At 35.5% G+C, this 16,510-nt stretch overlaps 2 protein-coding genes and 1 pseudogene across 4 annotated transcripts in view; all 3 read right to left on the reverse strand.

Moving 5' to 3' along the window:
* Positions 1–890: 890 nt before the first annotated feature.
* On the reverse strand, positions 891–12,294 carry LOC141285257 (uncharacterized). Its single transcript, XM_073818294.1, has 7 exons — positions 12,136–12,294; positions 11,653–11,720; positions 10,644–10,799; positions 9,457–10,558; positions 6,396–6,405; positions 2,113–2,230; positions 891–1,912 (listed from the first exon to the last, which is right to left on the reverse strand). The coding sequence occupies exons 3-7, from the start codon at positions 10,726–10,728 to the stop codon at positions 891–893; spliced, it is 2,337 nt and encodes a 778-aa protein (XP_073674395.1). The 5' UTR covers positions 10,729–10,799; positions 11,653–11,720; positions 12,136–12,294.
* LOC141284651 (uncharacterized) lies at positions 4,781–7,548 on the reverse strand (annotated as a pseudogene).
* A 1,612-nt stretch (positions 12,295–13,906) lies between the features above and the next one.
* Positions 13,907–16,510, reverse strand: part of LOC141284649 (uncharacterized) — a 3,321-nt gene continuing 717 nt past the window's right edge. The window contains exons 2-4 of one of the 3 annotated variants that reach the window (XM_073817642.1): positions 16,144–16,206; positions 15,068–15,302; positions 13,907–14,977 (exon numbers count right to left, since the gene is read on the reverse strand). In XM_073817642.1, the coding sequence (XP_073673743.1) occupies positions 14,403–14,977; positions 15,068–15,152 (660 nt within the window). In that variant the 5' untranslated portion in view covers positions 15,153–15,302; positions 16,144–16,206 and the 3' untranslated portion in view covers positions 13,907–14,402. Of the gene's footprint in view, positions 14,978–15,067; positions 16,207–16,510 lie in introns of all 3 variants that reach the window. The other 2 variants (XM_073817641.1, XM_073817640.1) reach the window with 2 other exon arrangements.

The following is a 16,510-nucleotide window of genomic DNA, read 5'->3' on the forward strand; positions in this document are numbered from 1 at the left end:
AGTGACGTCGACTTGTAGTTTCTCAACAAACTCAATATTTATCATAGTATGTGCCAGATTTCAGCACTCGACTCTGCTCTTCTCTCTTCTGCTCGTCGTGTTTTTGCTCTTTAGTATTTGTATGGCAAACTCTAAAACACTTTAGTGTACTGCTGGAAACTCCTGGTAACATACATACATAGACACAATGATTTGACATTATTTTACGTTTATTTACACTGAAAATCTCTCCTGATGGCAAGACAATCATCAAATGAGCTGCTAAGCCACTATCATCACAAATAAAATATATTACTGAATTTTTTTTTTCTTTAAGTGCCATGCAAAGGTAAATTGTTAACGATGATTTCATTTGACATTTCCTGATTGATCATTAATTTATTTTAAATTTTTGATAAACGTTTATGAATCAATTTTTTTGGCACAAAAGATGTACATTTAAAAAGGTAGAAAAATGGCATTAAATGGCATTAAAAAGGTTAAGATGCAAGGTTAAGGTTTCACAGACAGAGTAAACCAAGATTAGATTCATAGTAACACAAACACACACAGAATCAGAGATGTCAGAGAAATGGAAATTTTATTTGCATCATTGTACAAAGCCTATGCAACTTTGATGTTGCAGATATAACACTGCATTTATAAATAAATATTTTAGAAAAATGTCTTGTGTAATAAAAAAAGGTGAATGGTTTTATTTGAGTGTTTCTTTGTCAATCTCTTAATGAGCAGACATTCAAAAAAATTAAATAAAACGTCAAGTGACTAAATACTTTTGCTGTTCTGTAACAAAACATTTCACTACAAAACAAATCATTTCAGCTAATCTCATTTTTATTGCATCTGAATCTCACAACATTTGAAATATTGAATCTGTGGAAAACATCTGCTCACTCTGACACAGAACAATGCTTTGTAAAATGAGCCACTAGTCTTCTTGCCTGAGTGAAACTCTTTCCACACTGAGTACAGCGATACGGCTTCTCTCCAGTATGAACTCGCTCATGTATTTTCAGGCTTCCAGTCTCAATGAAACTCTTGTCACAATAGGAGCACTTGTAAGGTTTTTCTCCAGTGTGAGTCATTTGGTGCCGTTTCAAACAGTCTGCTCTATTAAAGCTCCTCCCACACTCACAACACACATGAGGCTTCTCGTCTAAATGAACTGTCAGGTGATTTTTTAGATTTGATGATGATATAAACTTTCTACCACACTGATCACAGCTAAATGGCTTTTCTCCAGAGTGAACGAGCAGATGATAACTGAAATTTGATGAATCAGCAAAACTCTTTCCACACTGAGTACAGTGGTACGGCTTCTCTCCAGTATGACGTCGCTTGTGCCTATTCAGGGTTCCAGACAGACTGAAACTTTTGTCACAATATGGACATTTGTAAGATTTTTCTCCAGTATGAGTTCTTTGATGCCGTTTTAGTTGACTAGATGCAGTAAAGCTCTTCCCACACTCAAAGCACATATGATCTCTCACTTCATCATGCGTTTTCTGGTGCTGTTTACAAGTGTCCATTCGTAAAAAACGCCGTCCACAGTAAGAACACGAATAAGGCTTCTCACCTGAATGAACTTTCTGGTGTTGTTTTAGGCGTGTTGATGAAATAAACTTTTTATCACACTGATCACAATTAAATGGCTTTTCTCCAGAGTGAAAGAGCAGATGTCTACGGAAATTTGCTTCATCAGGAAAACTCTTTCCACACTGAGAGCATGTGTACGGTTTCTCTCCAGTGTGGATTCTCATGTGGCTTTCAAAGTGTCCTTTGTCTCTGAAACTCTTTCCACACTGTGAGCAGATGTGCAGCTCTTTGGATTTTTTACTTGAAGGTTTGATTTCACAATGTTCCTCTTCCACTTTATTCACCTCATGTTTTTGCTGGTTTACTTCTATCCAGTCTAAAATACACAAATGATGTTAAAATCAGTAAACCTGGCTAATTAGCAGATTCCAAGGATCACATATTTAATGCTCCAAAGATTAATTCTGCTATCCTTGTTTATGAAATTAAAATGTGGATATGATCAATTAGATGACAATTTAGCAGATTTAATGTTTCTCAGCAGTCAACAATAGAGAATCATGAATGGACACCAACCTGTTTGTTCCTCGGTATCTTCTTGTTTTATTCTGGATGGTTCTGGATAACTCATGTCATCAGTCTCCTCTTTAACAAACTCCATCTTAACCATATTATGGTCTTTAACAGACTCCATCTTTATCACAGTATGTCACAGATTTCAGCTGCTGCAGCTGGAGTTTGTACCTGTAATGTAGGATGATGTGAATATTCCTCAGTTAAAACACAAACTCCGCCCACCACAGATTCTAAAGATTTCATTGGTCGTCTCATTCACAAATCAGGTCTTGCAGTTTCTACTAATGAGCTGATAATTTGATTCAGTTGTGTTAAATGAAGGGTGACTCCAGGACAGGTTTGAAAAACACTGGCTTACACAACACTGAAACAAATCCAGTACAAACCTGTGACTTTAGTATATGATTATTTTGTGTCAAAGCAACTCATTTTCACAAAATTACAGAACTTGCATTTCTGATTTTGTACATATTGTTTTCTGAAGAAAGAAAAAAATCCACTATTTTGTCAAAATGACAATTCATCTGAGATTTGGAGCCAATTTGGGTGAAACAATGGCTACAGAAAAAATAATACAAAGTCATTTTTCCCAAGTGTCAACTACTGTTAAACTCAAGCGATTTTAACTGACCTCCAAATCTCTGTGCAAATATAAAATAATTATGCTGCAATCTTTCTCAAGTATTTTTTACCATGCAAGTTGGCTCCAACGGTGAAAATTCTCTATAAAATATACTTAGTACATATTCATCCATGACATTTAATATTTAGTTGTTGTAGTACTTTTGGGTAAAATGTTTAAAACACACATCAATAGGTGATTATCTCATAAAGTGCTGATCTTATAGTTTGTCTCAGTCTGTTGTCACAATGAAATGTGCTTAATGTGCCAATTTACAGAAGATCCCAGACATCATCATAATGAATGAGGTGAAAACAGGGAACTATTGGCTTTTTTTTATGCATAATTTTTATGTAACCCATAGGTTTTTAAAAAATTAAACAAGGCACATGTTATATTATTCAATTAATATCTAATCAGAAATCTAACACAGATGACAGAAATCCATTAAATGTACAATATGTACAGGCTAAATAAAGGGCAACAATAGGCCTACTCTTTAAATTCTTTTAGAAATTGTGAAACTGTTTATGAACAATTCAGATATTATAAAATAGAAGTATTAACGTAGTTTTGAAACAAAACCAATGACTATGGTAACATCCTGTACATAAAAACTCTGATGTAAACAATTTCACAGTTCAATTAATACAAGCTTAGACAAAAACAAGAAGTTCTACACTCTTAAAAATAAAGGTGTTTAAAAGGCTCTTCACAGTGATGCCATAGAAGAACCATTTTTTGCTCCACGAAGAACCATTCAGTCAAAGGTTCTTCAAAGAACCACCTCTTTTTATAATCTGAAGAACCTTCTTTCGCCACAAAGAACCTTTTGTGAAACAGAAAGGTTCTTTATGGAACCATGCAGACAAAAAGGTTCTTCTATGGCATTAGAGTGTTTAAAATGATAAACCTCATTTTAGCCTAATACATAATTAAACATGTTATATATAAAATATAATTGGTCTGAACAACAACAGCAGACATGCTGAATAAAAAACACTACTTTAGGCACCATAAAGAAGAAGAAACCAGGGGCCTCATTTATAAAACTTTCTTACGCACTGATTTGATCTTAGAGTGTTCGTACGATCAAATCCACGTCAAAGTACAGATTTATAAAAACCGTCTTTGACGTGGAAAAGTACTTATCTCCACGTCAGATTCCAGTTTGGCGTACGACCGTTTCCTTCTGGTAATGCCTGGTATTGCAGATAGTTCAGCCTCACTATAATTTTTAATTTACTTGCCATTGTCACAGAGTTTTTGCTTTAGGAATGAGCTCATTTTATATGTTAATTAATTAAGCAGGGGCGTTTCGACGGCGGAACATTCAGCTGCACACAATTCCACGATCATTTGTGATTTATAACCGAATGACTGGCGTACGCATGGATTTCGTGGTACGTTCGTTTTCTCTGAATTGCTCTTACGATCAAATCAGAAAAGTTCTTAGATAAAATCAAGGATGGTTTCTACGCAAGTCTTTATAAATGAGGCCCCAGATCAACATTCATGTGAACAAAGAGTCTTTCAATGTAAAACAGCAGGCATGTTTTTTGTAGCTTTTAAAGTGGAAGTGAAGCAGTCAGTCGAGTTTATATTATTTAGTAAAATGATTTTCACTTTAATTCAAAATTATATAGCAAACACTATTAATGTAACCATTGTAAAGAAACAAAAGATGTTTTGTTATAGCTTTTGGAGCAAGGGCGCCATCATCTTGCAATACATTGGGTTGGCTTGAACACACAAATGAATACACTAAAAACATGACTTCTACATTCTAGTTATCTGATAACAAGGCAGTGCCAATAGTCAATGAGCTGCTGAAAAGCCAATAGTTCTCTGTGTTCTCCTCATTCATTCTGATGATGTCTGAGATCTTCTGTAAATTGGCACATTAAGCACATTTCATTGTGTGTCAACAGACTGAGACAAACTACAGGATCAACACAAATAAAATGTACTCCTGAATTAAATATCTGACTAAAATACTACAGTGGACTAATACATCAGTAAAAACAATTACACATAAGATTTCAGTGAAATTGATTCAGTGTATTTTATTTGCATCATTATACAGAGAAATATATAATACCTATCTTAAAAAATAGGTTTTGTTACAAAAAAAGGTCAGAATCTGAGGATGCATTGAAAAAATGATAAACTTTTTACTTTTGCTGTTCTTCATCAACACAAATTTTGTGGCATTTCAAAGCAAAACTAGTTTATTTGAGCTAACTGCGCATTTACTTTTTAATACCACTAGAGCTGATGACTGATTGAAGCTCTTTCCACACCGAGTACAGTGTTACGGCTTCTCTCCAGTATGAACTCGATTATGTATTTTCAGTTCTTCAGAGCGAATGAAACTCTTATCACAATGTGAGCACTTGTAAGGTTTTACTCCAGTGTGAATTTTTTGGTGACGTTTCAGATGAGGAGCTGTAGTAAACCTCTTCCCACACTCACAACACACATGATTTTTCACTTCATCATGTGTTTTCTGATGCTGCGTACAGTTAGTCATTCTTGAAAAGCTCTTTCCACAGAAAGAACACGCATAAGGCTTCTCATCTGAATGAGCTTTCAGGTGACTTTTTAGATATGATGATGATATAAACCTTTTTCCACACTGATCACAGCTAAATGGCTTTTCCCCAGAGTGAATGAGCAGATGATTTTTGAGAACTGATGCATCTACGAAACTCTTTCCACATTGAGTACAGTGGTACGGCTTCTCTCCAGTATGAAGTCCTTCATGCCTTTTCAGGTTTTCAAAACGAGGGAAACTCTTGTCACAATATGAGCACTTGTAAGGTCTTTCTCCAGTGTGAATTCTTTGGTGATTTGTCAAAACGGCAGCTGAAGTAAAGGTCTTCCCGCACTCAAAGCACATGTGATCTCTCACTTCATCGTGTGTTTTCCGGTGCTGTTTACAAGTGTCTAGTCGTGAAAACCTCTTTCCACAGTGAGAACACGCATGAGGTTTCTCACCTGAATGAACTGTCAGATGTGTTTTTAGACTTGATGATGAAATAAACTTTTTCCCACATTGATCACAGTTAAGTGGCTTTTCTCCAGAGTGTGTGTGCAGATGATAACTGAGACTTGATAGACCAGCAAAACTCTTTCCACACTGAGGGCATGTGTACGGTTTCTCTCCAGTGTGGATTCTCATGTGCACATCAAGGTCTTCTTTTTTCTTGCAACTCTTTCCACACTGTGTGCAGATGTGCAGCTGTTTGGGTTTTTTTCTTGATTTTTTTATTTTACAGTCTTCCTCATCCGCTTCTTTCAGCTTCACTTTTTGCTGTTTTACTTCAGCCAAGTCTAAAATGAACAGATAATGTGGTTAAAATCAAAAGAACCAGAGCTTTGCTACATTAATGTTTCTCAGCAGTCAAAAATGAAGAATCATGAATGGACACCAACCTGTTTGTTCCTCAGTATCTTCATGATTTATTCTGGATGGTTCTGGATCACTCAGGGCTTCAATCTCCTCTTTAATAAACTCCATCTTCAACAGTCACAGATTTCAGCTGCTGCACCTGGAGTTTGTTCTTCTCTTGTAGGATGATGTGAATATTCACCAGTATTTATAGGGCAATTGTTGTGGGAGGGGCTTCACTGATCACTGTCTGATACTGAGACCCACACGACCAGATCTGGAGAAATCAAATGCAAGTTACTGAATTTATACTGTATCATTTTGAATTAACCACATATATTAGTTTGCTGTTTAAAATATAAAGCACTTGATGGTCACATATTAATGTCAAATGCAAAGAGATCCACTGTTAGGCATGCATTGCTGAAGTGACATTGCATTTTCTTAGTCCAAGGTAAAAAGAAATATAATTAATATTGTTGTTATTTAAAATGGAGTAAATCAATAAATAGTTAATACAAAAAGAAGTGTCTAACAATAAAGATAAATCTCTCTTGTGCTATTTCTATATTATTAAGAGTTTTTTAATTTTTAAATTTTTGCTATGTCACACCATAGGACAAATTTATGATACAGTTCTGTAAAAATGTAAAACAGATCAAAACAATGAAAGAAGTTAGTGACCCTTTATATTTTCCTCAAAAATCAGACTACATATTCATATGCATTTCTTTTCCAAAAAATGGTCTTTTACAAAAGAAAAAACTTTTAACTACACAAATACACAATGTAAACACTGTTCAAAATTAATGACTCTTTTCAGTTCTGTAGTAAATTACAGCAGAAACAATGCACATTTACGCAAAATAAACATCAATTCTTGCTTTAGAAAATAAACAGTTTATAAAAACATGGAGTCATGAAATCTTTATCACACAGACTCACTCAGAGTCTGAAAAAATCTGTCGACATATTACACTCTAATTTATAATAAACAAGGACAGTCTGTAAACTAGAAACACATAAGGAACTCAGTAAAAAATATTCCACAATTGCATTTCGATTATAGTGGTTAACAGCCTTTTTAGCTCCATAAAATATTCATTACTTTTTTTCCCCACACTTCTCTCTTCTGCACACTTTGTTGGTTGTGGCTAGAAGGGATACAGCTCAGACCGGAAACTAACAATGAAATTAATTTTTCTACCAATTAGATTGTTTGGTTAACGTCTACACCTACCCCAACCCTAAACATAGCCCTTGCTATAATAAAAAAAAAAAACAGAATTATTGTTGTACAGGGAGATAAAAATAATGTTAGATTGATGTGCGCATGCCCAGTAGCCAGAGCTGTATCCCTTCTTCACTCTTAAAACTAAAGTTGCTTTAAAAGTTTCTTCACAGCGATGCCATAGAACATGGTTCCTACCTGTTATTCTCTAATGATCCTGAAGACCTTGATTAGCATGCTCAGGTGTGTTTGATTAGGGTAAGAGCTAAATTCTGCAGGAAAATGGATCTCAAGGTCCAGATTTGATGGTCCCTGCCATAGAAGAACCATTTTTGGTTCCACAAAGAAACATTTAGTCAAAGGTTCTTAAAAGAATCACCTCTTTCTTACCCTTTTTATACTCTGAAGAACCTTCTTTCACCACAAAGAGCCTTTTGTGAAACAGAAAGGTTCTTCAGATGTTAGAGGTTCTTTATGGAACCTTTTAGACAAAAAAGTTTCTTCTATGGCATCGTGAAGCTCCTTTGTTTTTAAGAGTGTAGCCTAAACCCAATTTGTTCTTTTGGATTTTTATGGCAAATTTGACAACTCTTCAGTGTATTCGTGCCACCCAGAGGAAATTCCTGGTCAAACACAGACACACGAATAATCCACACACATACAGGTATGCCAAAAAATTAGAAATTGAGGGAAAAGTCAATTTATTTGAATAATTTGTTTCAAAATGTGAAAATTTTATGTTATATTAGTTCACTACACACAAAGTGAAATATTTCAAGCCTTTATTTTTTTTTAAATTTTAATGATTATGGATTAAAGATAAAAAAACGAATCCAGTATTTCACAAAATTTGAATATTTCATGTGACCAATAAAAAAAAGGATCTTAAACACATGATGGCCTTCTGAAAAGTGTGTTAATGTACTGTATTATGTCCTCAGTACTTTGTTGGGCCTCCTTTTGCACTAATTCCAGCATCAAGGCGGCACTCCTGAACCAAAACAACGTCAGAAGCGTCTGTGCTGGGCTAAGGAGAAAAAGCACTGGTCTGTTGCTCAGTGGTCCCAAGTCCTGTTTTCAGATGAAAGCAAATTTTGCATTTAATTTGGAAATCAAGGTCCCAGAGTCTGGAGGAAGACTGGAGAGGCACAAAAGTCAAGCTGCTTAAAGTCCAGTTTGAAGTTTCCACAGTCAGTGATGGTTTGGGGAGCATGTCATCTGCTGGTGTGGGTGCGTGTTTTATCAAGTCCACAGTCAACACAGCTGTCTACCAGGAAAATTTAAAGCACTTCATGTTTCCTGCAGCCGACAAGCTTTTTGGATGATTTTATTTTCCAGCAGGATTTGGCACCTGCCCACAAAGCCAAAACTACCAGTACCTGGTTTAATAGCCATGGAATAACTGTACTTGATTGGCCGGCAAACTCGCCTGACTTAAACCCCATTGAAAATCTATGGGGCATTGTCAAAAGGAAGATGAGGGAACAGAAACCCTGAAACGCAGACAAGCTGAAGGCCAATATCAAAGCAACTTGGGCTACCATAACACCTCAACTGGGTCAAAGGCTGATGGCCTCCATGCCACGCCGCCTTGATGCTGGAATTAGTGCAAAAGGAGGCCCAACAAAGTACTGAAGACATAATACAGTACATTAACACACTTTTCAGAAGGCCAACATGTGTTTAAGATCCTTTTTTTATTGGTCACATGAAATATTCTAATTTTGTGAAATACTGGATTCTTTTTTTTTGTCTTTAATCCATAATCATTACAATTGAAACAAATAAAGGCTTGAAATATTTTACTATGTGTGTAGTGAACTTATATAACATACAAGTTTCACTATTTGAAACAAATTATTGAAATAAATGGACTTTCCCTCGATATTCTAATTTTTTTGGACATACCTGTATAAAAACCACATAACTTCTTTCAGCCTATTAATGTCAGATTACATCCTAAAACCAAATACTTATTCGAAATTCGTGCTCTGTTCTCAATCAACACAGAAAAAGCATCCCGACAAATCTTGTGGCATTTCACTGCAAAACATTGTTTACTTGAAATATTGGATCTGTAAAAAAACATGTGGTCACTCTGACACAAAACAATGCTTTTTAATATGATTCACTAGAGCTGATGACTTAGTGAAACTCTTTCCACACTGAGTACAGGGATACGGCTTCTCTCCAGTATGAACTCGCTCATGCCTTTTAAGGTTTCGGGAGTGACGAAACCTCATGTCACAATATGAGCACTTGTAAGGTCTTTCTCCGGTGTGAATTCTTTGGTGCCGTTTCAGATATTCAGCTGTAGCAAATCTCTTCCCACACTCACAACACACATGATCTTTCAAATCATTATGCGTTTTCTGGTGCTTTTTACAATTGTCCAGCCTGGAAAAACTCCTTCCACAGTACGAACACACATGAGGCTTCTCATCCGAATGAATTGTCAGGTGTTTTTTTAGATCTGAAGATGTTAGGAACTTTTTAACACACTGATCACAGCTAAATGGCTTTGCTCCAGAGTGAATGTGCAGATGATTTTTGAAACCTGATGCATTTTTGAATCTCTCTCCACACTGAGTACAGTGATACGGCTTCTCTCCAGTGTGAAGTCGCTCGTGTACTTTCAAGTTTCCAGACTGAGTGAAACTCTTGTCACAATATGAGCACTTGTGAGGTCTTTCTCCAGTGTGAATTCTCTGATGCAGTTTCAGATCGCTAGGTAAAGTAAAGCTCTTCCCACATTCAGAGCACACATGATCTCTCACTTCATTATGTGCTTTCAAATGCAGTTTCAAACTTCGCAGTCGCGAAAAACTCTTTCCACAAAAAGAACACGCATAAGGCTTCTCATCTGAATGAACTGTCTGGTGTGCTTTTAGATTTGCTGATGAAATAAACTTTTTACCACACTGATCACAGCTAAATGACTTTTCTCCAGAGTGACAGAGCATATGATAACGGAGATTTGATGATCCAGTAAAACTCTTTCCACACTGAGGGCACGTGTAAGGTTTCTCTCCAGAGTGGATTCTCATGTGCAAATTAAGGTTTCCTGTGTGTCTGAAACTCTTTTCACACTGTGAGCAGGTGTGCAGCTGTTTGGCTTTTGTTCCAGAATCTTTGATTTTACAGTCTTCCTCTTCCACTTCATTCAGATTCACTTTTTGCTGTTTTACTTCAATCCAATCTAAAATAAACAAAGTATGTGGTTAAAATCAAGTAAACTGGAGCTTTGTTACATTAGTAATGAATAATCATAAATGGACACCAACCTGTTTGTACCGCGGTATCTTCATGTTTTATTCTGGATGGTTCTGGATCACTCATGTCTTCAATCTCCTCTTTAATAAACTCCATCTTTAGTGTATTTATAGGCGAGTTGTTGTGGAAGGGGCTTCATTGTAGGTGTAAACCAGTTAAAAACCTCTCTGCCAACATATTACACTCTAATTTATAATAAACCACAACACTTTGTAAACTGGAAACATGCAGACTAGAAATATAGGGCATTCAGCAAAAATATTCACATTGAGCAAAAGATCTAACATTAACTACAGTGAAGTTTGTAAATTTTATTCAGGAAAACTTTAACTTACTTTAAACAGGGCTGCCAACCGTGTGAATTATTGAGGAATAAATAACAAGCTTGAGATCTTTTTTTTTTTCTACATTTTTATGAACTAAACTATAAAGGGATCCCTACTGTCAAGGTTAAATGTAACGATTTATTTGATTGCAAGTTCATATTAGACATATTTATTAAATATTCATGTTGTATCTCTATTTTATTCATTATAATAAAAAGAGTAAGTACATGAGTAAAAATATAATGTAATTTTTGCCAAATTATCCTCTCTAGTATACACTTTTCTATAGTTTATGGACACTAAATCGATTTTCAATAAGCCTGTCTCCAGCAACATGTTTTTGTTTTTGCACACTCTTCTTTTTTGGCTTTTTCAGCAACTCGAGCACTTTGGTGTGCAGAAATTTATCAATAAACAACTTATATCATTTGTTTTATTTTTTATTTTTGGTCTGCTTTTGCAAGTCCAAGTGTTCTTTTTTAAAAGAAATAGATGTGAATTTAATTTAAAATAAGCTTGCAGAAAATACAGTTTTGTAAAAATCGTACTTCAATTTTGGTTTACTTTGCTGGATACATTTTTAATCAGATGCAATTTCACTGCTCCTTATTTTAACTACAGCTATAAAATCAAACACTTTGTTGCCTTAATATTCATCAGCAGTTAATAATCGAAATCAACAAGGGACACCAACCTCTTTGTTCCTCAGTGTCTTCATGTATGTTCACGATTCTGGATAACTGTGAAATGCATTCGCCAAATCTGCTGAGCAAAACATTAAACATAAGTCACTGAATTGATAGTTTTTATAATTAGAGCGGTATTTGTATTAATTTAGTTTTATCAAACTCTTGTATATAATTTAATTCATTTATTGGTTGAAAACCCACATCGCAATCACATAGCAAGACGAAAACTAAAGCAAGCAAAAAAGTGAAAGAACACAAAATATGAATGCATTTGATACCCGTTTGTTCCCATTGAACATTGGAACACCAAACAATCAATTTAAGCATTTAATGTTAATAAGTCAATATACAGATATTCCTCTGAAACACAAAATATATTCTAGGATATTAAATGTCGTCAATTTCCTCTTCAATAAATCAGCATTAACCACAGTATGTGTCAGATTTCAGCTGCTACATCTGGAGTTTCTGATGTAAATAATCCCAACCTTTATAAGTGAACTGTTGAGCCATGAAAAGCTGGATGAAGACAAACTCTGCAAACCTGGTACATCTTTCACATGCAAAGTGGAAATATTCGGCATCCTATGAAAATATTACACTTCTATTAAAAAAGGTCATTCTCTCTTTAATTCTCCCTTCTGCTCGTCGTGTTTTTGCTCTTTTGTATTTGTGTGGCAAACTCGAAAACGCTTTAGTCTATTGCTGACATCTGCTGGAAACTCCTGGTAACAAACACACATGTACAGTCGTGGCCAAAAGTTTTGAGAATTACATAAATATTGGAAATTGGAAAAGTTGCTGCTTAAGTTTTTATTATAGCAATTTGCATATACTCCAGAATGTTATGAAGAGTGATCAGATGAATTGCATAGTCCTTCTTTGCCATGAAAATTAACTTAATCCCGAAAAAAACTTTCCACTGCATTGTTAAGAAGGCTTCAGGGCGTCCAAGAAAGTCCAGCAAGCGCCAGGATCGTCTCCTAAAGAGGATTCAGCTGCGGGGTCGGAGTGCCACCAGTGCAGAGCTTGCTCAGGAATGGCAGCAGGCAGGTGTGAGCGCATCTGACGCACAGTGAGGCCAAGACTTTTGGAAGATGGCCTGGTGTCAAGAAGGGCAGCAAAGAAGCCACTTCTCTCCAAAAAAACATCAGGGACAGATTGATCTTCTGCTAAAAGTATGGCGAATGGACTGCTGAGGACTGGGGCAAAGTCATATTCTCCGATGAAGCCTCTTTCCGATTGTTTGGGGCATCTGGAAAAAGGCTTGTCTGGAGAAGAAAAGGTGAGCGCTACCATCAGTCCTGTGTCATGCCAACAGTAAAGCATCCTGAGACCATTCATGTGTGGGGTTGCTTCTCATCCAAGGGAGTGGGCTCACTTACACTTTTGACCAAAAACACAGCCATGAATAAAGAATGGTACCAACAACAGTTTGGTGAAGAACAATGCATTTTCCAGCACGATGGAGCACCGTGCCATAAGGCAAAAGTGATAACTAAGTGGCTCAGGGACCAAAATATTTGATATTTTGGGTCCATGGCCTGGAAACTCCCCAAATCTTAAAACTTGTGGTCAATCCTCAAGAGGCGGGTGGACAAACAAAAACCCACTAATTCTGACAAACTCCAAGAAGTGATTATGAAAGAATGGGTTGCTATCAGTCAGGATTTGACCCAGAAGTTGATTGAGAGCATGCCCAGTCGAATTGCAGAGGTCCTGAAAAAGAAGGGCCAACACTGCAAATACTGACTCTTTGCATATATGTCATGTAATTGTCGATAAAAGCCTTTGAAATGTATGAAGTGCCTGTAATTATATTTCAGTACATCACAGAAACAACTGAAACAAAGATCTAAAAGCAGTTTAGCAGCAAACTTTGTGAAAACTAATATTTGTGTCATTCTCAAAACTTTTGGCCACGACTGTAGGGTTTTCATGTTTCATGAGGATTTTTCTTCTATGTGCATGGCTATTTTACATTATTTTCACGTAGTTTACACTGAATAATCTCTCTTGACAACAGGAATATCATCAAATGAGCTGCTGAAAAGCCAACAGTTCCCTGTTTTCTCCTCATTCATTATGATGATGTCTGATCTTCTGTAAATTGGCACATTAAGCACATTTCATTGTGTGTCAACACACTGAGACAAACTACAGAATTAACACAAATAAAATCTATTACTGAACATTACTAACATACTCTATCTAATGGACTAACATGTCCATAAAAATTACATAATCAGAGATGTCAGAAAATATAATTTTATTTGCATCATTATACAGAGCATATGCAACTTTTATATTGCATTTATATAAATAATGCATTTATAAATCAGTTTAATTTGGTTGTTTCTTTGTCAATGTCTCAATGCACAGATATAAACATAAATGTTAATCTTGTGTACACAGAAACGAATCCAGTACAAACCTGTGACCTTAGTACTTATTTAATTTTTTCATTCATTCAGAAGAAAAACACAGATGCTTGATGCATTTTGGCAGTTTAGGAATAGAGGAAATCAAACAAATGTCTTATGTAATAAAAAGGCCAGAAACTCATTGAGGGAATTGTTTCATATACTGACAAAATGACTGGTTGTTGAGTTTTGTTAGGAATTTTTTTCAGGTTATTTGGGTGTTTCTTTGTCCATGTCTTAATGAATAGACAAAAAACATGAACGTAAGAATAGACAGAACAATCAATCTCACAATATTTACTTGAAATATTAAGTCTGTAGAAAACATGTGCTCACTCTGACACAGAACAATGCTTTTTAATATGACTCACTAGAGGCCCTAACCGAGAGAAACCCTTCCCACATTGAGTACAGTGGTACGGTTTTTCTCCAGTATGAACTCGCTCATGTGCTTTCAGGTTTCCAGACTGAATAAAACTCTTGTCACAATATGAGCACTTGTAAGGTTTTTCTCCAGTGTGAATTTTTTGGTGCAGTTTCAGATGGACAGCTCTAAAAAAGCTCTTCCCACACTCACAACACACATGATCTTTCACGTCATTGTGTATTTTCTGATGCTGTTTACAGTTAAACAACCTGGAAAAGCTCTTTCCACAGAAAGAACACGCATAAGGCTTTTCATCTGAATGAACTTTCTGGTGTTTTTTTAGATCTGATGATGAAATGAACTTGTTACCACACTGATCACAGCTAAATGGCTTTTCTCCAGAGTGAATGAGCAGATGATTTCTGAGACTTGATTTTGCAGTAAATCTCTTTCCACACTGTGAGCAGGTGGGCAGCTGTTTGGATTGTTTTCCTGTAGTTTCCTCTTCTTTCAGCTTTTGCTGTTTTACTTCAATCCAGTCTAGAATAAAAAAATAAATAAAGTGAACTGGAGCTTTGTTACATTAATGTTTCAGCAGTCAACAATGGAGAATCATGAATGGACACAAACCTATTTGTTCCTCAGTATCTTCATGTTTTATTCTGGATGGTTCTGGATCACTCATGTCTTTAATCTCCTCTTTAATAAACTCCATCTTTAACAGTTTTCAGATTTCAGCTGCTGCACCTGGAGTTTGTTCTTCTCTTGTAGGATGATGTGAATATTCACCAGTGTTTATAGGTCAGTTGTTGTGGGAGGGGCTTCACTGTAGGCTTCACTGATACTCAGACCCACAGGACCAGATCTGGAGAAATACATATTAGTTTGCTGTTCAAAATGCAAAATCATTTGATAGTCACATATTAGTAATATATAAAAAGAAACCATGTAACTATGACCGCTGCTTAAATATAATGAAAACAAAACGTTTTATAAACAGTGGCGTCACTCTCCACCCCATGCAATCTAAATCATTCCAAAACATTGACATTCGTTTGTGCTTGATTTGTCAAAATTTACATTGTAATTAACTTGGAACTACCTGTGCTTTAAAAGGTTTCCATGCATAGCTACCTGCCAACCAATCAGAAACCAGTATTTAAATTATTATTGAATAATGTGAAGTATTCAGCAATCGTAGAATGTATTCATTCTTTTTTATATTATATTAATGCTTTCTTTTATATATTGAATTACTGTCCAGCCCTAGCCACAAAATGGCATTTTTTTGGTTTTCAAAACATTTCATTTTGTATGATTTATAATCTGTTTTCCTCGTGGGGACCTAAAAATGTCCCTACAAAGTCAAAATATACTGGTGTTACTATGTTACTGTGCTTTAATGTTGCACAAATGTATCAATTATATAAACAACTTATATTGTTTGTTTGTTTTGGTGTGCTTTTGGAGGTCTCAAAGTGTCCTTTAAAAAATAAAAAAGTAAATGCATCTTAAAATAAGCTTGCAAAAAACAAAGTTTCACACAGAATCGCCCTTCAATCCTTAGGTTTTACTTTGCTGGATGCATTGTTAATTAGATGTAATTTCACTGCTGCTTATTTTTTAACTACAGCTATAAAAGCATACACTTTGTTACCTTAATGTTCTTCAGCAGTATATCATCAAAATCAAGAATGGACACCAACCTCTTTGTTCCTCTGTGTTTTTATGTATGTTCACAGTTCTGGATAACTGTGTGAAGACCAAATCTGCTGAGCAAAACATCAAACATAAGTCACTGAATTGATAGTCTTTATAATTAGAGCATTATTTGTATTAATTTAGCTTTAAAGGTTAACAAACTCTTGTATATAATTTACTCATATATTGGTTGAAAACCCAATCACATAGCCATAAAAAAACTAAAGCAAGCAAAAAAGGGAAAGAACACAAAATATAAATACACCTGATATCAGTTTGTTCCCATTAAACAATTTGAAGCACCAAACAATCAATTTGATTATTTAATGTTAATAAGTCAGAATACAGATTCCTCTGAAAACACAAAATATA

The sequence above is a fragment of the Garra rufa genome, chromosome 14 (assembly GCF_049309525.1).
Source record: "Garra rufa chromosome 14, GarRuf1.0, whole genome shotgun sequence".
Lineage (NCBI taxonomy): Eukaryota > Metazoa > Chordata > Actinopteri > Cypriniformes > Cyprinidae > Garra > Garra rufa.